This window comes from Macrobrachium rosenbergii, chromosome 54 (assembly GCF_040412425.1).
Source record: "Macrobrachium rosenbergii isolate ZJJX-2024 chromosome 54, ASM4041242v1, whole genome shotgun sequence".
NCBI classification, from domain to species: Eukaryota; Metazoa; Arthropoda; class Malacostraca; order Decapoda; family Palaemonidae; genus Macrobrachium; species Macrobrachium rosenbergii.
Window position 1 is genome coordinate 44,694,256 of NC_089794.1, and position 23,948 is coordinate 44,718,203.

Sequence of the window (23,948 nt, forward strand, 5' to 3'; positions counted from 1 at the left end):
GATTAGTAATCCTTCAACTAAATGGTCTAGTTTTTCAGTTTCTTTTCTCACTCTCATCTTTCATAAAAAATACAATACCCCACCAATACAATACATATCTGCAGCAATATTTACTTTTCCGTCTTTCCTTTTCATAATTCTATACTTCATATTTTTAAGTCATTATTGCATTATAATAAGCCTTAATTTCATATTTTGGATATACTTTTGTGAATGAAATAAAAGACTAGACTGTCCCCACACTATTATACTCTATAAAGAGAAATTCTGGCTTTTTCTTTTTGGACTTTAGTATACATGAAATGCTACACTTTTCAGCTATTATGTATCCAAATAATTTCAAAAAAAGAATTAAAACATTTCACTGCAAACTGTGATAGCTGCAATTATTCATGAGAGTTGTACCTTGGTTAAAAATACAATCACATGAAGCAGTTAACAAAATATACAACATAAAGGAGTTTATGAAACATAAAAACAAGATTGAAAGTTCATACTATATTACAAGTATTAAATCTAGATACAAGACAGACTGACTTTGTAAAACAAAACAAAAAAATGTTGTATGAGTAACAGTCTAAAGGATAAATTTCATGTGGCAACATGGATATTTCTAAAAAAAATCGCATGAACTCACTTAAAATAATAACATAAATAACAATCATAATCACTTTACCTGTTCATAATTAATATCACAATACTGTACTGAGATGTTATTAAATAAATTTAAAACTAAATATTTTTTTCCTTTTTTAAACAATTTTTGTGCTGGGCTTAAGAAAACAATAACACTGTTTTTCACCTTATATCTTTTAACTCAACATCTGTATGCAAAACAAATGAAATAAAACCTGATGTTCATATCAGCTGACAATACAAAAAGCTATATAATGCTAGGTATGAATTAGGGAATCGGAAAGAAATGTAAAAAAATTAATGCATTTAGAATGCAAAATTTACAGAACACAGCAAGCTGGGAGATTGACTCAATCACAGACTTCAACGAAAGTGGCTGTTTACACACACACCTAAAGTCACCCCCTTGGTGTAGTATCTTTTTCAAATGTACAGACTGTATCTAGAGAGACCTGAGCCATAACAACTTGGAAAATTTACATTACCTAGTTACTGCAGTGACCTTCAACTTGATATTTTTTTCATTTATTTTACAGCTTAGGAGGCATATTTAAGAACTAGTTCCCTAGTTAGGAGGCATATTCAAGAACTAGTTCACAAGTCACCTTTTATAACTGTTTCTGTCCACTGCACTTCCTGGAGCCATGTGGTTAGAGCACATTCACTAATTCAGCCTGAACCCCAATGATCATCGTATGAAAGCACTTTTGAAATTTCATATAATGAATTAGGACTGCCCAAATTGAGTTTCACAAAATGGCCAACACTGCTGGTACATCTGATAGCTAGCAATTGTTTGTGGACTCCACCAGGGATGCACCAAGACTCCACTGATCGCAACGCTATAATTTAAATTTTGTATACAAAGCTCATCAATTTCATAAAAATGAAAAACAATGTATACAAATATTATTCTTTATGAATTTTTGATCTAGCATAAATAACATCTCATACATATTTCAACTTTATTCAACTTAAATCCATCATCGCATCATGTGTGGGGCAAGCATCACGCTGAATTGAATCAAAGAGGGACTGTAATTCAGGAGTTGACTTGATGTGAGCAACAAAATCAGAAAGCTGAGGATTTTTATCAGCATCTGGAATAGTTAGCAAAGCTGCAACTGCTCTCATGGCTGAACGTTTCAACTCATCCTGTTTCTCGTATTCTTGTTTGACAGAGTTAGCCTTGACCTTCGTAGTTACAGTCGTACGCAGTGGCTCAACCAGTCGTTCAAGCCTGAAAGAATTTCTTAGTTTTAATTCAGGGCTGTATTATGCTTTACACCATTTACTTACTATTTCTTAACTGTCCTCTACAAATAAATTAAATTGGTAACTTTTGCCAAATGAATTAGTCTTTGAAGAACTACCCTTGGCAACTTTTCATACATTGAACACTTCAGTACCAGAAAGTAAATTAACATTTGCAACTACGTTTGTTTCTTTGCTGTGCATGCTTCTGTTAAGCATAAAGCTACAATGCTTACATCAACACAAAAACAAAAAGTAATGCTACAAGGCCTGCTTCAAATGCCTTAAGTTATAAAAATTCAAAGTAGCAATGCTACAAAATATCACATTTACAAAGCAAACAAAAAAATTATTTTTTTCTTAATTCTTGTAACATAAACAGCAATTTTTCAATACTGTACATGCTCTACCTAGCCACACTAGTTCAACAGTCTGGTTAAACTACTTCAATAATTTACAATAATAATCTCCATAGACCTTACGAAGTAAGCCATTAAAACTGACAAAACCCAAGTTGAACTACACACTATGGTGATCAGATGGCTCACTATTATGCCATAATTTTTCATAAGATAAAAATGTCAACTCAATGGACCTGATAAACTAAACACCTCAACCTATTGAGCTTCCTTTACTTATTAACTACATTTACCATATGTTGCTTGCCTACCATTTTCAAGGTCATACATTTTAAAACACACTTATATTATATGTTAAGTGTAATACAGCACAGGTTAGTTTGTCAGGAATTACATGGAACTGCTGTTAGCTGTACGACATCTACAGAACATTCAAGTAAAGGCTATGATACAGGGACTTTATGTATTAGAAAGCCAGACCTACAAAGTGTGATACAGGAACTTTATGTATTAGAGAGCCAGATCCACAAAGTGTCTAAGTTGAGGTGCTACTACAAACCCAAATGCCGTTAGTGCATGATGATTCTAAAGCCTGCTGAGCAATAAAAACAAAGCAGTTACTCGTAAGTTGAGAACATACTTCACTCCTCACAAAGCCTTTCTAAGGAGGTTATTAATCAGTCAGCAAATTAACAAGTCTTACTGGAGAGGAGTAGCCTCTGCATCCTCTGATGTGAAAGCAGCGTGGTAAGGAGTTTGCCCAATCTGCCAGTTGAGAGGATCATGAATGAGAGCAATATTCTCTTGGAAATGCTGCTCCAGCTCAACCTACAGGGGTTCTGGTGGAGAAAAATCTTTGGGCCCCATTGGTTCTTGAGGCACAAGCCTCACTCTTGTCAAGCACTGAACTGAACAAGCCTTTTGTTGGAGAAGGCTGCTGAAATCAAAGCAAGTCGCCAACCTAGTGAAGTTCAGACTTCAATCCCCCTGCCCCCTATTCTTAGTCACAGCCACCTCATACAAAGACAATGGGGTGAAACATGTCTGGTCATCACCTCTCTCACCCTCCAAAAGTATCATTGGCAAACTTCAAGCACAAGAGGTGGTTGAAACTAGATATCTCTCCCTAAGTAAGGTTGGACTGTATGCTCTCCTGAGAAAGCAGGTGCCCAGAAGATGTAGATGGTGTTGGTTCCACTCTACACACTCCCAAAAAAAGAGTGAGTGACCACCTAACCTGTTGCTTGAGCATGCATGACCAGGAGACCTTGCAAGCACAGAGTAAGCAAGTTGTGAATGTCCATCCCCATTTCATGTGCACTTAGCCCAAAGACCAAGCACACACTGGTCAAGCAGAATGCATATATTCATCCTGATGTGAGGATGAGAGCTTAGGGGGATGAGGAGGGTACAGTTCTCTTTCCAAGTAAACATGAGCAGGAGAGGCTGCCTTGCCAGAAGCTGACAACCAATCATTGGTGATTTCCTACCCCTGCTTCTCTCTGAGAAAAAGGAACACAAACAAGATTTCATCTGGACTTCTTAAGCAAGGCCTTAGACTTCCCATTCTGCTTTTGTTACTTTAGTGGCAAAGAGGAGTCTGGGGATGAGGAGGAGGATCAATATGAAGACGACAATGCAGATGAAGAAGGGGAACAAGGATTGTACTTCCTCCCTCTTCTCAATCGCTGCGTTTGCCTTCCAAGCCATAGGCTTAGTTGAAGCTAATGCCAAAGCTGTTGAAGAATGTACTGGAGGATCAGCTAACAAAAGGCCTGCTGCAATGGAAAGGTACCTTTCCTTCACAAGTAGATGAAGAATGGAAGCTGCAGATACATCAAACACACTATCAGCAAGTCTTCATCTGAGATGCCAGCTTAGGAGATAATCCTGTTTCTCTTTTGGGAAATTTTCATGGAGATAAATTATTTTTCTTTTTTTTAATTTGTCAAAAAGAGCTGTTAAACTACCTTCAATATCCAGTGTATGCCAGATCTTTTTCAGTACTCAAGAAGTGACATCTTACTTGCTCTAGGAAAATCATTATAATCAACATCAGAGAACATAAAATCTGCTAGAGGTACACTAACCCTGGCAGTACCTTTGTCTCTTGAAGAAAGAGCATGAACAGGCCTCTCTGGAGCTGTAGAGATATCCTTCCTAGGTGAGGAAACAATTTGGTAGTGATAATGGAATGGAAGCTGGTGGAAGAAAGATTTATAAGAATCCCATGGTATCCTAGTGGGATATACCCCTGATGACACCAATCATCATCTTTTGTCCTGATTCTTATATTTTCCAATCTTTTCCTATTAACAAGATGATCAATCAGTACATTTCACAATGGGAAACATAACACATGCTTTTCCCCTACAAAACAAACTGTGGTGGAGAGAAAGGAATATATAATTGAGGCTAAAGGCCTGAGATCTTTAGTGCTGAAAAGGAACTGAAAGTAAAAGTTGTACTTACAATTGTTAGGAGAGGGTGTAAAGTATGATGGAAGGGAATATGAATGGAAGCACTATTAGGTCCGCTATGGGGTCTACTGAGGTGGGAGACATGAAATGACCACATGGGTGCCAAGTCCGCTTTCATTGTTGGCAGAAGAAAGGTGATTGCAGTGTGGGTATTCCTCCACTCACTCTCAATCTCTACCATGGTATACCCTATTTCCAACCTTATGGTTGGTTCATGCATGCATGCTGAAGACCTCCACATAAAAGGCAATAGAGGTGGTTAGCTTTTCATATATGATTGAGAAAAAACCTTAATATTACATACCTTTGTAAAACAGCCTGAGGGCACAAGTGGGCTAATCGTGTAAGCATTAAGTAAGTGAGCATCTTGATGTCGTAATGATCTCGAAGTCCTCCTTCAACGTGTTCTAAGAAAACGTAGATATCAACTCTATCTAAACAGGTTTCTAGTAATGTATACATACATTCAAAGGCAGCTTTTCGAATGTCTAGACCATCGTCCACGGTATGTTTGAATGGACCCATTTCAACTTCTCGTATGAGTTCTTTCTGCAATATAGGTTAAAACCATAGCATTACTAAGTGATCTAAAAGACTGATAATTTGAACATGAGGAACATGGATAAGAAACAGTTAGAAAATCAGGAGTTATGGTAGTAGTAATACAAAGAAGCATGGGATCAAGGGAAAAATGAATCAATAATGATCTAGACCTGATTGGAGCTCAGTCAAAAAGAGTAGAGGACAAGGAAGAGTGGAGAGAACTAATTTCATAAAGGGAAATGGTGATGTAAAAATGCTTATGATGATGGTGATGAAACACTGACATGTGATACCACTGACAAAATATAATTATACTGTTTTACACAAAGCCTTCTTATCTGATGTATATGAGTTACTCTAGCTGGCAATCAAATCATTACTAACCATACCAAGGAAGACGCCTACTTTCTCCTGCTTGGAGGTTGTGTGCTTGTAACTCATGAGTTAAAGTTACTAAAGGGTTGAAAATTATTCTTTCATTTAATTGCTAGAATAAATGGTTGAAGTGTTAAAAAGAAAAATTATTCAGATATGTGAGGATTCAAGGATAAAAACATTAAATCATTACCGTGTGCTCTACTGTATTCCTAATTATCTAAGAATAAAAAAAATATCTCTACATGCAGTGTTTCAGATACTGATTGAAATATGGATTCTCTATCATTATACTCCTATGGATAAAAAAATAAAATCACTATTATTTTTCACTGATTATAATAATTCCAAACTAATTACCAAGAATTCTAAAAAATTTCCTTCCTGTTTCATACACTAGTTTAAAAATGATTCTTTATGAAAAAGTACAGTCTATGAGGTAGAAAGCTTTACAGCATCTTTGCATTATAACAAGGTAATAGAAAACAAAATTATTCATAAATTAGATAAAAGCACCAAAGATATAAACAAGTTTTTAAAAAATTGAATATACTGTAAATGCAAGCTTCGACAAAAATATCTAGGAATGTGTATATGGGGAAAAAATGTAAATGCCTAAGTAATCCAAACTTAGACAAATATCTAGGATTGCATAAGGGAAAAAATGTAAATGCCTATGTAATCCAAACTTAGACAAATATCTAGGACTGTATAAGGGAAAAAATGTAAATGCCCTACTAAATCAAATGTACTACTCCATTATTACATTTATGAATCTTTGATTGTGATAACATTGCAAACAAGTAAATGTAAGGAGAACTTGAGATTATGTCACATCCAACATTACAAATGCTGTAGCATATTCCACAATTTCTTACAACAGAATTAAGTTTAGTTTCCAAATGTGGAACACGATCGACAAACAAATTTAATTCATAAAAGTAAATTTGTGTACCTTAACAATCATGCAAAAATTAGAAAATGTAACAGCACTCTTAGCCAGCAATGAAGGTGTACTTGTTATAAATGAGCAATCAAAAACAGGTGTACTGACAAAAATGGTATAGAAAAAACATAAAACTTTACTTTCATAACTGAGTTGCAATAGTACTGCTGTCAAATACTAATGTTCCCAGTAGTTTTTAAACTATAGTTTGTATGTATGCAGATAGTTATATATACACATGCTACTCTTGTATGACCTAGGATATGTGCAATCTATGCTTTCTGTAATACCTAAATTCTTGTTCACGAGCATTTTTGCTACTGCTCATTATTATTACAAAATGTATGATGATGATTTATCATGGTGAGTAATAGTACAAAAAATGACTAGGTACAGTACAAAGTTGATGGTAAACAATATCCAATTTATTGAAGAACATGCCCATTTGCCTAAAAGGAACAGAAATTTTCCAAACCATTCTCTTTGAGAAACAGCATCCTAAGTACTGTCAGACACACATAACGTTTATTAAAAATGACAAGTGCTTGATGCAAGTTATTACCCAATTTCAACCTGCCAAAACTGGTTACATGTAAAAGTAGATATGAGGCGCCTAACGGCAGAGTGTCGTAAGCGACACCGTCGCCGATTTGGAGTTAAGCACACTAACGTCCTCTCTAACCCTCTAGTTGTCGGGAGAAGAAATTTCAGTTCAAATTTCCCGCAACAACAAGGTCGAAATTCTCGTTTTGTAACATTACTTCTTTTCCTTAGTGACGCTGCACATGGCTGCACTGGCTGGTCTGGGTGGCAGACAGTTGCAAGCACCCGTGGTTCATAAACCAATCATGAGTCCAGACGCCCTGCCACACCTCCCGCACGGCCAAGGAGAAAGGCTAGCCATCAGCGGAGCCGCTGGCTATCACTGCAATAAAAAACATTCTTGTACCTTCCTTTCCATCGCCTCTGGATTTAATGTGCTTCTTTTTGTTCTTTATTCATTAATAATACTGGTTCCTCTTCATCATGTCCGACACGACATGACAATATTCCAGGACCTTCCAGGGGCAGAAAGAGAGTCCAGGACTTTGCTAATTGGAAGCAAAATGTAGCCAAAAGCTTACGTAACAAAGGTGAGGCGTATGTAAGCAGAAAAGATCTGGTTCCATTCATCCCCCAGATTTTCATGACATATTTCAACCAGCTTTTTGTGATCAAGATACCCTCACTGCTACTCCAGACACCCTTCAAGATACTCCTCATGAGAATGGCGTGGATAATGATTTACTGGACTATGACGTCTGATTCTCGCCTGAAGTAATTGGCGCTTACGTTTTCCAATCAAAATGTATTTTAGCCATTATTGACGGCAATTATTATTGTTTTGCAGGTGAGACGACTGTATCAGCCTCAGAGTATTCTGATTAAAATATCTTATCATCTTTCTGCTGCTTTTTTATTGTGTAAAGCATTACCTTTTTAGGTCTTTTTTGAAGTGAACAAAATCACCTAGGTATTCCTGTAAGATTAAGATAATCAAGGAAATTATCCAGAATGATAAATAAAATAAAGATATCATCTTTGGGGGGGTCCTAGAGGGGTTACAGGGGCATTGGTGTGTGTTTTTATGGGATTCAGTGTACCGGAGTATAAGATTGATTTCAAGATGAATGCAGTCATCGCTTTTTCTTTCGGCATGCATTAAACTCTTGGCTATTTTACAATGATGGTTTGAAAGCAGACACAATAACCTTTATTTTAAAGCAAACCCCAGTGTCGTACCTCATTTAAATGCTGAGATATCGCATTCTGAAAGTAGCCAAACTTTGACTGCGTTTTTCTCCAATTTTAGTTTTTGGCGCTTGAGAAACTCTGCTGTTAGGCGCCTCATATAAAGTCACACTTTTATCACTTGTAAAAGTTTATGCTGTTAACCAACTCATATCCTTAGGAAACAACTCTGAACCGTATGTTTACGGTGGCATTTCGTAAGGAGAAATGTACAAAGCAGATGATGTTATAAAAATTTCTTTGCATTTCCTTCTGGTTCTTAAATGATTATATTCATCATTATTATTTGATAATCTAACCAGAGTCTGGGTCAAAACACCTGACTTTCAATCTACATAAGTCAATTCAAAAGATAATGTAGTAGTAAGCATATGCTTAATTCTAGTCAAGGATGTACAATTTTATATCTGCTGTGTCAACAATGATAAAAGAATAGTAATTATATGGATGTCCTTACTTTAAAGATGACTCCAAAGCCCATTTGGGGTTAATTCAATTCCCAAGTATTTTTTAGTACAATGTTTTTTAAGCAAATAAATCAGAAAGTAAATCCTGCAACTTCAAAATTTGAACATGTTTCCTCCTGTACCTTTAAAATTTGAATATATTTCTTCAATACTTCCTGATAGTTCAATACCTATACAGTAGAACTCCAGTTCTCAACCGTATCAGAACTCGTCATAATCGGATTTTGATGTGAAATTTTGGGTAAATTTTGCTTTGGAGCTTGAACAACAAACCAGAATCCGACCTGATAAACCATGTGATTTTTGTAAATAAAATGTCTGTCAGTCGGCGCTAGTAAGCACTGCTCCCACATGTCATTTAAACCCCACCTAGCTGTGCTTCGAGTGTTCTGATCTATTTCCTTAGTTTTTGTGGCTCTTTGCACTGTATTTTGATAAAAACATGGGTTCCAAGAAAGCCATTGCAGACAAGCAGAAAAGGAAAACGGCAAGAACCACAATTGAACTTAAAATTTTTAAGTCTCTCTAACCTCTGGGTATTAGCACGTATGCGAACAGTGTGTGTGTGTGTGTGTGTGTGTGTGTGTGTGTGTGTAAAAAATTATTTGTGTGTGTGTGTGAACCAACAATTTTGCATGATGAAGGAATTAATTCTATTCTTCATGTAATCAGTAAAATATTACACATAGTTTTACAAAATGTATTCTTCATGTAATCAGGTAAAATACATACACTATTAACAACTAAAATGATTTTCTTGCTGAAGAATCTCTGAACCAACAATTTTGCGTGATGAGAAGGAATTAATTCTATTCTTCATGTAATCAGTAAAATATATACACTATTAAAAACTATGTACAGGGATTCATTCTATTCTTCATGTAATCAGTAAAATACAGACACTATTAAAAACTATGTACTGCATTCAAAACACACACTTATGTCATCGTCAGCTTCACCGAGCAAAACGTTCTTTCTCAGACAGAATACAGCTAAAACCTGATTGGCTGGCTGGTTGCCATGGAGGGCTGTTAGCCAATGACAGCCCTTTACTGTTCTATTTATAGACATTTCGATCACAAATTATGTGCACTGCACTAAGTTTGAACGTTGCCATGATCGTGATTATTTGACTGCTGATGGCAAAAATTACTCAATAATTTGCTTTATATAATTATTTCTTTATGAAGACAAGAATTTAACAATAATTTTAACTTTAAAACAGTGGTATGAAAAATCCAACACAATCTGTCATAGTGATGCATCATCATATGTGAATTCTGTTCCCGGACTGTCCTGAAATTTACGACTGCAAACTGATGATGATGTTAATCCCGGACTGTCCTGAAATTTACGGCTGCAAACTGATGATGATGTTAATAACAATAAAGAGTAACCCTCTCCAAGATCAATATGATGAAGTGTATTTCACAGTCTTACAATTGTTAACATTCACAAGTTGAATTACACTTATTTTGATCATGTATATTTTTGTGTTTTACAGAATGTTTTTGTTAAAAAAATGTGTTAGTGTAAATATGGTCTTAATTGTCCCACTATTTTATTATTGATGATCTTAATGATCTCACATTCATATAACAGTATATTAATATAAATAATAACTATAATAAATAAACAGCTATAATGAAAAAAAATAAAAAGGGGAAAAATATGTTTTTAATGCAGTATTGTAGTGCTGTTTGATTATGCTCCTAACCCCACAGTTCCAAAATAAAAAATATTCCAAAAACCAAAACACATCTGGCCCCAAGCATTTCGGACAGAGGATTGTTTACCTTATTGTGAGAGTACAGTATTTCAGTAGACTGAATGAAATTTCCTATAAATACGTAAACTACATTTATGTTACCATGACTGCCCACCAGGGCGGCACTATGGTTTGTTTACATCCTCTCATGGCAAAAGGCTGAAAGGCAAACTGACATATTGTAAACAATTTTTCATAAGTTTGTTTTAAGAGACATAATTCAGCTTTTCAATATTCTATTAATTTACTTGTAATAATTAGGTTTGTTTTTCAATGTTTTATTATTAGCAACAACTTTTGTACCTACTCAGTGCAGTACAGTACCTAGCCTAGTCTATGGCACTCGGTCTCCCATTGGCAATACAGCCGCATCGGATGTAGGGCAGTTTTTTTTATACAGTATACATTTAAAAATGAAAAGTGCATCTAATACAGTATGTTATTTAACTCTGAACTTATTTAATTGTAAATTGTGTAATGTTTTTTATAAAAAGGCAAGGTTAGGGTAATAACTGGTGGTCAAGAACAGATTAATCCGTTTTCAGTTATTTCTTATAGAAAAATTTTATTCAGATCTTGACTGAATCGAACCTTGACACTTCTTCCAGAACGGATTAACGTTGAGGTCTGGGTTCTACTGTATATAAAATTTATATTCGAATAAACACACAAACCACCTTAAAAAATTAATCACATAAACTTTCTTTTGTCTCATACCAATTTGTCTTCAGAAGTACCAGTCACCCATTACTGTTAAGTTTTAAAAGTATATTAACCCTTAAACGCCTACTGGACGTATCATACGTCGTCTAAAATTGTCTGTTGGGTGCCAAGTGGACGTACCGTACGTCGACTACAAAAAATTTCAACCTTTGGTCAACTTTGACTCGACCGAAATGGTCGAAAAACACAATTGTAAGCTAAAACTTGTACATTCTAGTAATATTCAATCATGTACCTTCATTTTGCAACAAATTGGAAGTCTCTAGCACAATATTTCAATTTATGGTGAATTTTTAAAAAAACTTTTTCTTACGCCTCTTGCATGTAACTTCGGCCGAAAATTTCAGAAATTCTTTCGTCATTTTGTCGTAATTTTTGCACTGTTCTATATTAGCTGTTACATAAAGTTTTATATATGAAAATGTGCGCAATTTCATGTACAAACAACAGAAAATAAATCATGGTTGTAGCTTTTATCAATTTTGAAATATTTTCATATAAATCACGATAAATGCCAAAATTTCAACCTTCGGTCAAATTTGACTCGACCGAAATGGTCAAAAAAACGCAATTGTAAGCTAAAACTCTTACATTCTAGTAATATTCAATCATTTACCTTCATTTTGCAACCAATTGGAAGTCTCTAGCACAATATTTCGATTTATGGTGAATTTTTGAAAAAAAAAAAAAATTTTCCTTACGTCTGCTTTCGGTAACTTCGGCGAACATCTCGAAATTCTTTCGTCTCGTTGTTGTAATATTTGCACCGTTTTATATTAGTCGTTACATAAAGTTTTATATATGAAAATGTGCGCAATTTCATGTACAATACAACAGAAAATAACTCACGGTTGTAGCTTTCATCAATTTTGAAATATTTTCATATAAATCACGATAAATAGAAAAATTCGACTTTCGGTCAACTTTAACTCGACCAAAATGGTGAAAACTGCAATTGTAAGCTAAAACACTTACAGTCTAGTAATATTCAATCAATTAGCTTCATTTTTCAACAAACGGGAAGTCTCTAGCACAATATTTCGATTTATGGTGAATTTTTGAAAAAACATTTTTTACGTCTGCAGCGTTACTTAATTCATGCATCATTTTGTGATAATATTTTCTCTGTGTTGCTTTGATCATTTTACAATTTGTTATATACCAAAATCATCGCAATTTATCTCTGTGTTGCTTTGATTGTTTTACAATTTGTTATATACCAAAATCATCGCAATTTAGTGTACAATACAACTAAAAAAATTAACTCATTAGCTTTAACCGTTTTGCTTACAGCGATTTGTATACAATTATATAAGAGTTTTTTTTTTTTCACTGTCATATACTCCAATATTTATTTATGATAATGATATTTTTTCATTTCTGATGGTTGCATACTAAACTTCAGGCAATGACAAAAAAAAAAAGGAGCCAAAAATGAACTCTTAATCTTAAAAACTAAGCGTGCTGTGATTTTTGAAAAAACTTTTTTCCGCTTCGGCGCTAACTCACCGAACACCGCCGGCATACGGGAGACATTTTTGTAAATAGAGGCTCGGCGTTTAAGGGTTAAGCTCATTTTCTTTTGAAGAAAACAGAAGAAACTAAACTGGTGAGTAACACCTAATTATGTGCTGATTAAAAATGTGCAGATAACATCTGAAAGTCAGGAGAGCCTGAGCTGTTGCTTGCAACCCATGATATAAATTTGAAATGATAATTTTTCATATAATTTTAGGATAAAATTCCAGAAAATAACCCTTACAAAACCATACAGGTGATACTTTGTATACAGCTTTTACTTTTACTTTAACAATATAGAAAATAAAATTAAATATAATCAATACCTCTATGTATTTAAGCATGTTTCCAAATTACCAAGGTTGAGAATTCATACATTTTTATATCCTGAGAAGCCAAAGATTCCAGTATTAAAGAAGTGAAGTACTTCTAATAGCCTCTGAAAGAAAGAAAGAAAGGTATATGATCCAGAGAAAGAATTCACACTGTGCACTTACTCTAACTTTTGTCTCGTTGTAGAGTTGTGGAAGAATAGTGTCCAGAAGGTCTCGAACGAGTGAAGGTTTATTGTGTGCAGCTGAATTAAATGCAACAAGTGCAACGCGTCGAACGTTGAGGTCAGGATCTTGTAGCGTAGATAAGAAATCACCAATACTGTGTCGTAGTAGGCTATCTATTGCTGATGGCTACAAACATTGGAGAACATTCTTATTATTAATTATAATAAACTTCAGGGTTAATATTTAGAAAATTTACAATGCAAATGTCCAGTATTAAATAATGTTGCTGCATGTTCAATGAAAACAATTATGAGCTCACAGGATATTTTCTTACTTGATCAGAAATTGTGAATTTAATAGCTGTGACAATTGTAGTTCTCATCATAGGTGAATCTGTTTTGAGTGATTCCTGAAGTTTTGGAAGAAGGGCGGATGGATTAATTAGAGTTAGCTTCCCAAGGCACTCTGCCACAACATTACGTGTCCCTTCCTCTACACACTCAGTGTGTCTGAACAGCTGAGTCCAAATATCACTAACAAACCCTTGTAAGACCTTGACACCCTCTGCACTCTTGCTCTGAAGACTGATAATCTGCAAAAGAACAAATTTAAAACTATCATGTTCGGAATTCTGCAAATTATAATGCTGAAAAGTGAATTTTCTAATATAGTACCTCCTACTACCAATATGAATAGTTCACATTATAAAAGTGTCAAGTTCAGAGCAAACCACTATACTAGTTCATCAAAATGAATTCAAAATTTTAAAAAGCTGGGTACTACTCAACCTTCATAACTCATGAGTACAATTTTCTACACAAATACAAATTCAGCACTATAACACCCTATTAATGTGCCATGTACAAATCACAAATACTGTATGTCAGTACATTTCTAGAGAATAACATTAGCTATCTCAAGTGGGTTGGTGCATTCCTTATGATTTTTAGGTTTCTGGTGAATAACTCAATCATTCTTATGTAGTCTGATCCTGCTGTGATAGATGGGTGGAGGAAGAGGGAAACTTGGTTAAAGAAGCTCTTCATATCAAAAATACTTTTGTTTTATGAAATTATATTTGGTCTATCACAAATACATAGCTTGAATGGCAACCTGGGAGAAGCCACACTGTGTTGCTTATGCTAAAACCATTAGAAATTTAGAGCTTAAGATTGGGTGGGAAGCTCAAAATAAGAAGCACAGCAATCTCTTAAAAAGTAACAAATACCAACAGCAAAGGAAATGAAGATAAATCTCTTGAGAATGATCTCATTCTGATGAATTACTGGGCTGAAGAAAGTACAGAATGACAAGGATGAGTTTTGACCTTACAATTTAAATAGTGATATGGTAAGATACATCCTCTAGTGACAGAGTGACTAAGACTAAAAAAGAGGGAAGTTTAATGAATTCTGTGATTCCGTGATTCCAGGAGAGACCACCAGGGGAGGCGATTAAAGGAAACTAAAAATTCCTGAAAACAATTTCTATGTGATCTCAACCTTAAAAGGAACTAAGGTTGTAGAACTGAACACTTCTAGATCTGTTATAGACCAAGAGGATGAAGCCATGGTTCCTTATATTGAAAAAGCTCCTAAGAGCATAGGCTCAATGTTTCTAATTGACAAAGATGGAGCTGACCTACAAATTCATACAAAATCTGTAAAGGGCTTCAACTAAATGCCATGCATTTTTACTTCCTGAAGAAAAGCTAGTCAAAATGTAGTACAGAATGGATTCCTCCTACAGAGAGAATGTATAAGAATGAACATCTGGACTGAGCCTGGGGCAACTTTGGACTGTTCTTATCATTTAGAGGATGAATTCTGTCAGGAGCAAGTTCCTCATTACAAACTGTGAGCCTACTGTTGTTCAACACTGACAGAAAGCTTGGCATAGCACACTGCATACAATTTACTAATGATATAACTGTACACCGTATGTACTGTACACAGAAAATGAAATCCATAGAAAATGTAACTAACTGGAAAATTTGAATGAATATAATGCAGTCTATTGGGCTGCTAATCATGAATACCAATACAAAATTGCAATTTACTTCTAATAGGCAATGTTGCTAAAATCTGTTTGAAATATGACATTGTTGCTAATGCAAAAGGTAATCACAACATCTCAACTGGAAAATGAATGTAACATCCCTATCAGATCAACAAAGGACCTGAGATTAAAGGTCACCATCCTGGATTTTGGTATCTAAAAGCAAAATAATCTTGGGTGACAAAGGGCTATAGAAATCTTACTTCATGACTCCAGTTGCCTACTCAAAGTCTAATATCATTGTTAACAGGCACTGATGATACAAATCTGTCAGTTTGCCATTGAAAGAGAATGCAGTGAGACCAATTCCATGATGAGAATACCTGAACATATACTGACCAAGAGTGCTAACTGAAAGACAGTTCATAAAATAGCCCTTAAACACATAAACACATGAGGGCCCATGCTGTAACAGAAGCAATCATCTCTGGGCTACAAGGATGCTTGAAGTCTTGAGGGAGAAGTTGCCGCATCCTCAAAATAACGTGTTATACCAGTCATCCATAACATTCTGGTGCTGATATCTTATGTGTGAACATCCAACCACTGGAGCAAGGCAAATGACTAGGTACGTATCTGTCATGAAAGAATTCATGATAAGAACCATGAGCCTTTTGCCAGTGATTCAGTACCGTATAGAGAGCAAGGACCAGGGTCTTTCTTACAGAAGACACTCGTGGGAAATCCAGTAGGGTTAACAAAGAGGTAAAGACTTCCAACCTTCCTGGTCCTTAACAAATGTGGACTGGCAAAGACAGAGGAGGGCAAGGAGGTTGGAGAGGAAGATACTAATGATAACCATGAAAAATTATTGTGACATGTGTTACTGCATTCATTGTTCTGCCTCTCATTTGGCCCTCAATGTGTAGTAGTGATGACCACCAGGTCAGCAGCAGCGGCAGCAAAAGGGTTCATTGCAGAAGCAGAGACCCTGGCAGTAAAAGAACTCCAGGGGAGGGGTTTTTGGCCAAAGCTAAAGATCAGATAGAGTTCTCTGGGCCACCCTATGGCTGACCACTGTTTTGCCAAAAACTTCCAGGCCTTTGAATGGATCAGAAATAATGCACACATTGCTGGGCAAGAACAACCCAGGATTGGCAAGAGATAGTGGGCATACAACTGCTGCATCAGCCTTCATATGCAGTCTCTGCTGCTACTAAACCCCAACGCAAAATATGAGTACAAAGTGAGAACAGCTTCTACAAGCTAAGTCAAGATTCCTCTCGCTGCCTAGGCATGGGAGAGAGAAAGAATTTTTGTCTGGCAACATCCACAAAATGAAGACAGCCATCAGTGTCCTCTTACTGGAGAATTCTTAGAATGCTCCCAACCATGGAAAATGGCGACAACATATAAAAAACCAGGCAATTTACTGGGTACTGCTGTTCCCATGTTATACAAACCTGAAATATTTAAACTTAGGTATGACAGAAACTGGATATCTCATAAAAACAAACTATTATCCATAACTGTAATCTACCGAAACACAAACTGAAGACTTCATATAATTATAACTTTTATAAAGTTCAAAAGCTTAGTATGATCAAAAACAAGAGAAGTGACCAAATCTCACTGTAGCATCCCTAATATACAGAACTACAAAAAGGGATATAATAATAAAGCTTCACAACCAAAGGTGACTTCCATGACCGTAGCACAGCAAAAAAAGATGTCACGACTTGACAGAAGCCAAAGATAAAAATGATCTTTGCTCAGTTGAGTAGTGGCTCCTACCATCCCATCTCACTGTCCACACCTAAAATGACATTTTTATAATAAAATAAAGTTTTACATATATTTACCAAGTAATTACATAGCTATAGTTTCCACTTAACGGTAGCTTAGATTCAAAATTTCGCGGGCAGCACTTCAGTATAGTTTATGTAGGTGATCAGCCCATCCAACTATAGGAATATTGAAATGACCTAGCAAACAATTCTCATTCGTTTTATGCCTTATGTCCATCACAGGGGAGGAAGGTGGGCTCCGATTCTGTAATTACTTGGTAATAAATATAAAACTTTATTTTATTATAAAAATTTCATTTTTATATTAGTAACTTACCAAGTAATATAGCTGAATCCCACCTTGACAGGAGGTGGGATACATGGACATAGTATTCTATTCCAAAAACATTAAGTCATGTAATGAATCTGAAATAGAAAAGTTGCTAGCACAGAATACAATGCTTGTCGTTCCTTATTAGTTAAGAGAGCCTGAAGTACAAAACTGCAACTGGTTGTCGCTCAACTTAACCTGTAGTGGTGTGGCAGTAGAGCCAAGGGTTGCCTCTACTTAAGTGGGAGCTTTGTAGCGAAGGGGTACTCCGATGGCTACCAAAGCATCAGTGGAAGTTATGCAGCTAAGGAGTTATCCAAGAGCTGGCAAAACTTTAATAGGTGCCCTTGCCTTGGGCGTAGTGCCAATGTAAAAACAACCAGATACACTGTCACCTACACCCATCCCATCCACTAAGAGTGTTGGGTGCTCCAGGTACTTTGTACCTCAAGGCTCCTAAAATACTCTATACCTAACCAGAAGGTGAAGAGATAGTACGAGAAAATCTTATGCTTCCTCCTGCCACACCATGCCAGTCACTATCCTGTGGTACTGCAGAATTTACACACTACTTAGCTGGTGCCATTCTGGAGTTGGCGCCAGGCGAGCTGTGGGAGCTCGCAAATTGGTATAAATATCACTGATGCCTTTTAAGCTGGGAGATCACTAAAGCCTAAGCTCTAAAGTTGGCGCCAGGCAAGCTGAGCACCAAGGGAGCCCAAAGCTCTGGGTGCTGAGTGTCCTATAGCTGGGGCTAGACTTGCAGCTGGCTGCCAGGCAAGCTAGCAGCAGCTCGAGGCTCTGGAAACTCTAAAGCTGGCTCCCGAAGAGCTGGGTGCCACCAGTGTTAGAAGTTCAGGTTTCACTTTTTAAGATAGTGAGATGTGAAGGACAATTATACTTCCAGCAGGTCAATGCAGAATGGAAGTAATGGCCATGTGTGCCTGTGAGATGTGAAGGACAATATACTTCCAGTAGGCTGATGCCAAATGGAAGTAGGGGACATATGTGCCTGAAAGCTGAAAGCTAAAGAAGCAGAGGATGCTCAGATAACCTTACCTTTCACTAAAAGAAGGCAAAGTTGTTCTTCTGAATCTGAGTGTTTCAGACATTCTCTAGATTATCAAGTCCTGATCAGGTTACCTACAAAAAAAAAAAAAAAAAAATCCAATTGGACAGAGTTCACTCTTTTCCCTCAGAGTTGGTGAACACTCCTGGTTGCTTGGAGCATGCACTGGCACCAGGTTGTAGCTGGTGTCAGGTGAGCTGGACACCAGGCGAGTTAGGAATTCGGAAGCTGGCTGGAGCGCCTGGAAGCCAAGGATGTCCGTTAAGCTCTAAGGGAGAAAGATTGGATCCAGGTCTCGGATGGATCCTCGTTCTTGGCTAAAATCAAAGGAAAAAACAATGATAACATATCTCTTGCTTCCTAGCTAGGTGTGAAAAAGGCTTCCGAGGTCTTGGAGAAGATGATGAAAGATCCAGGTCTCTGTGCTTAACTAGAGATAAGCATAGATCGGTACCTCTTCAAGGAAAGCGAGAGGACCTAGATCTCAGAAACAAGGGGTAATCTGCTGCAGGGTCAGAGGTGTCTAAAAAGAAGAGACGAAGAGTCTGAGACACCAGCTTTGGAAGATGACCACTAAGTCTGGGAGACGGAGGAAGAGGGTGACTTCTGAATCATGTAATAGCATCTGCAACACGTCTTGAAGACTCTTTGAAAGAAAATCCTATGGACAGTCCGGCGCCTGTCTGGGCAAGAGTGCACCCCCGTTGCAGTACCTCTGAAGCTAGGTTGTCTGAGAAGACACAGTTTTGGGGAAAGATCTTGAAGAGTCCACCAGTAACTGGAAACTGAGCCTGAGACTGTTCAGCGCTTCCTCGACCATGTAGAAGGTTCCTTGAAGAGGCAAACAGGTCCAAGGTTGGCTTGCTTCATACAATAAACAGATTCTGACAACTCAGGGGATTGAAAGGCCATGATGGGAAGGACAAGCTTCTGACAGCCCAGCACATCCTTCGACGCTTAGTCCCTAAATAAAATGACTAGAAGACTTGATTGATCTGTCAACATAGGAAGAACTTTGCTGATTGGTCGAGAGGAAACGCTGGATCCAGCTTCCCTGCTTAAGTAGATGTGTTAGGAATGAGGTCTAATCCAAACACACTACCACAGAGCTAGGGTCGAGCAGTAATACCGCCATAAGAGAAGCACTTTAGCTCTCTGAAGTATAAGTGAGGTTCTGTTCTTCTTGAGGACTGAGTCCTGGACATCTTCCCGGTTTGTCAAATGGGCTCCTTTGACCAAAGTCTGAGGTGCTGAGAAGAAGACTAGAACTAAGCTCAGCAGAAGAAGGAATTCCCTTGCACAAGTCATGTTCAGACAGCCACCACTGGAAATCCGACTAAAGACACCTGGGCTAAGAAACAACACGGAGGTTTCTGTTTCCGTGTCTCGGTGAAGGTTACTGTCACGAGCCTCCGAGCCCCTTTTCTTTCAAGATAATGAAGTCAGTCAACATGTAATGACTGAAGTAATGCCCAGACAAAAGGGGAAGTCAAATGCAGAAAGAGCTAGTAATCGGGAGGTCGAAGCAAAGACTCCCGATTGGGAAGCCCTGTCCAGAAAGGCGGAACTAAAAAACTCTCTTGGATTTGGACGGGGATCTGGAAGAGTGCTCCCTGCATATCCAAGCTTCTATCCAATCTCCCTGGAGAATGGGTGAAAGAAGTATCTGGATCATCTCCCTTTTGACCTTCATCTACTAAGAGAGAGAAATGAAGAACTGTGGTCATGCAGCCCATCGTCAGGGGCAGAGTTCAAGAAAAAATGTTGAGCGCTCCGAAAATAATGTCGGAATGGCGTCGTTTGGGAGCAATAACCTGTTGCAACTGTGTGAATTTCATGGTAGAAGAGAGCACCAGAGATCTTCTAGAGAATACAAAACATGAGCGAAAAAAAAAAAAAAAAAAAAAAAACAACAACACCTTCCAAGTCCGTTCATGACAGGGCACAGAAACAATCCAAGGCACTGAGCCTCTGGCACTGGGTGCTCTGACTGGACACTCGGACACTAGACTTTCGGTGGACGGTGTAACAGGCTCAACAAATTACTACGTTGGTGCTGAATGGTCGCCAATGAAGCAAAGAGTGGACAAAACCGATGTAGAAAAGTGAAGAGGTAGTGTCCGTAGTCCCGAGTGTAGTGTCAGATAACTGATAGCTGGCGCGAAACAGACAGGAGGACGAGTGGACATAGGACACAGGTGGACATGCAAACGTGAGCCCGGACACTGGGGACTCAGACACATATGGAAACTTGAAAGTTGGGAGCTTGGAACTCGGGAGCTCGGAACTTAGGCGCTCGGAACTCGGAAGCTCAGAACTTGGGAGTTTGGAATTTGGGAGCTCAGAACTCGGGCACTCAGAATCTGGGAGCTCGAAACTTGGGAACTAGGAACCTGGGTGCTCAGAAGTTGGGAGCATGGAATTTGGGTGCTTAGAAGTTGGGAGCTCGGAATTTGGGATCTCAGAACTAGGTAGCTTGGAACTTGGGCGCTCTCTGACTCTGTCCAGATTTGGCGAGCAATGACGACAATCACTGACGCACCAAAACCGGGAAATACATCTTTACAAAGGCTGAGATAAATCTGAAAAAACCCCAGACTTCACTAGTCTACACTCTGATCCATAACTAACCACAGTGGGATCCCAGAAGTGTCATTGGAGCCTCTTGTCCACACTGGAATTCTAATCTTGTTCACACTGGGATCCGTAAACTGAAAAAACGTCATTGGCACCACTACGGCCAAGGTAACACATCTTCATGGATGCCTTTTCAATGGCTGTCAGTCGATACCTGCGGGAAAACAGGCTCAACTGAGAGGTAACTATCCGGGGACAAATCCCTTTCGGACTCACGTGGACCGACAGTATGCCTCCTCCCAGGTTTGCAGGGGAGTTTGACAAGGACTGGGTTTATGAAATCTGATAGGGCCAAATAGTTACCTCCTCCACTACACATCCAACAAGACGCCTTTCCAGTGGCTGTCTGCCGATACCTGGAACCGCAACAGGCTCGACTGAGGGGACAACAAACCGTATGAGACCCCCCGACCTCCAGTGGACTTCAGTTTGCCTCCTCCCAGGTTTGCAGGGGAGTTTGACAGGGACCTTCTGTTTAGGAGCATCGGGGGACAAGTAGTCACCTCCTCCACTGCACTACACTTCACTATAACAAGGTTAACATCTGTTAACCAAGACACAAGACTGGCAAAGGTATGGAAAGGGAAGCAAGGGAGCATGTGGTAAGATGGCTAGTAAGAGAGAATTGGTGCTAGCGCTGGCACCGAGTGCATGAGAGAGGGTGCTTGGGGCGAAGCTGGCACCTGAGATCGGTGCCAGCAAGGTTTATGGTGTGAGTTGGTTCTCGGCTGTCGAGAACATCAACTCATAGCTGCCAACAAAAACCCAATTCTCTCCTCATTACTTTCTGCCTAACATTTTGAGTTCTGCAAAGGAAGGTGTGACAGTTATATCAAAATTTTTACTTACCAGAGGCTTCCAGGAAGCATAGGTCTGGTAAATAAATCATAACTGCAAAAGTTACAGGCTTAATGAAATGGCAAAATACCCAAGAACTACTTTCAAGGCAATTATCGGTGGCTTGCGCGAAGCATATGGCCGATAAACAAATCATAAATTGCCAAAATTATGGCCTAATGAAAGATAGTAATGCAATGTCGTAACATCTGAAAATTACTTTACAGCAAAAAACATTATTGCAGTCTCGCCAGTAGCCTATGGTCGGTAAACAGTTCATGAATTGCAAAAGCTAATGCCTAATGAGAAGACGTAACATACACCAGTTACTTAAAAATGAAATGCAGTAACATACAAGAATTACTTTCAAGGCAAAACTATTATCGGCACCGCCAGAAGCCTAACTAGTAAACAAACCATCAATGCATATGGCGTCGTTTACTGGCGGCTCAATGATGACTGCATCAATGTAAAACAAAATAAGAAAAAACTCATGCTGAAAGATTTTAGCTTGATGGCTACAATATATGCGTTCTGGTTGATTTAAAAAATTCTCCATCGGAATCTGCTAATAACTGGAAAATAATGAAAAAAGCTACCGCCAGACCAGGTGTTGTCACCATGGACAGCAGGAAACGAATGAGAATTGTCTGCTAGCTCGTTCCAATATTCCGTTGGTGGAACGGGCTGATCACCTACACAAACTATGCTGAAGCGCTACCTGCGAAATTTTTAATCTACGCTGCTGTCAAGTGGAAACTATAGCTACGTAATTACTTGGTAAGTCACTTTTATAAAACTACCTTGTTAAAAAGATTAAACTACTGATACCAGCAACAGGAACATCTCAACTTGACAGCAGTCAAAAAACCAAAGTTCAGCCATATGAGGGGTAACCCCAGCAACTCCACTCACTCTTCACACCTTAACTAACTTGTTAAAAAGATTCAAATGACCAAAACCAGCTGTTGCCAAAAAATACTCTTTATGTGTAAGAAAAAGGTTTGCATACTTCATTGGAAAAAAATTTTCTGTATTAAAAAATGCATTTTATGTGAATATGTATCCACATATACTATATTAAGGAATAAATAATTAATTTGAAAACATAATTCACAGTTAAAAATTACACACCTCTTTTAAAGAGTGTAAGAGAAGATACTGTCTCTTTGGGTTGGACTCAATTTCTGACAGAACAAATGGAAGGTATTCCTGGAGATTACCACAGCTAAGATGGCCCAGAGCATAAGAGGCCGCAGATTTCACTTCTTCTGATGGCGAGCTAAATGATGCCACCACAGCATCTTTCAATTGTGGAATACTGCTAAGATCACTGCAAAAAAAAAAAAAAAAAAAAGTGCGATTAACAACAAACTAATGAGGAAAAAGACTCATTTTCACCTAATCTTCTGAAGAATTAAACATCAGTTACTAATGGTAAGGCTTAATGAATAATGTAATCAGAACTATGTGCAAAATTAACAATGAAATGAGGCTTTACAGAATTTTTGGAATATTGTGCAATGTTTGCTACAAGATGAAACTAAATTGTAAAATGAAAGGTAACTACTTTTACTAACAATGAAAAAAATGTGTTAATGTCTACATTACACAGGCTTAACATTGATCTAATCATTCAACTCTCAAAAACTTGACATCCAACCAACTTACATATGCTTGCCAATTTCACCAATAGCAAGAAGTGAAAATGACTGAACAGTTGGTGATCTTGGATTCGTTACATCCATAAGGAACCTGTTGACGACCCCTACAGCTTCAGTTGGGTGTGTGAGGGTAAGAGCCGCCACACATTTTGCCATCGAATGGTAAGCCTAAAAAGGGAAAACAAATTTCTGATCTGAAATGAAGAAAATAACCAACCTACTACTGTAAGACAACTATTTAAGCAAATCTGCTGGGCTTAAGTCT

The 23,948-nt window shown here is 37.7% G+C and overlaps 1 protein-coding gene across 1 annotated transcript in view; it reads right to left on the reverse strand.

Annotated features, from left to right (window-relative positions):
• Nucleotides 1–483: 483 nt before the first annotated feature.
• Nucleotides 484–23,948, reverse strand: part of Cand1 (Cullin-associated and neddylation-dissociated 1) — a 72,733-nt gene continuing 49,268 nt past the window's right edge. Inside the window, exons 15-20 of the mRNA XM_067098168.1 lie at nucleotides 23,691–23,851; nucleotides 23,154–23,352; nucleotides 13,695–13,952; nucleotides 13,358–13,546; nucleotides 5,034–5,278; nucleotides 484–1,876 (exon numbers count right to left, since the gene is read on the reverse strand). Of these exons, the coding sequence (XP_066954269.1) occupies nucleotides 1,606–1,876; nucleotides 5,034–5,278; nucleotides 13,358–13,546; nucleotides 13,695–13,952; nucleotides 23,154–23,352; nucleotides 23,691–23,851 (1,323 nt within the window). The 3' untranslated portion in view covers nucleotides 484–1,605. The remainder of the gene's footprint in view (nucleotides 1,877–5,033; nucleotides 5,279–13,357; nucleotides 13,547–13,694; nucleotides 13,953–23,153; nucleotides 23,353–23,690; nucleotides 23,852–23,948) is intronic.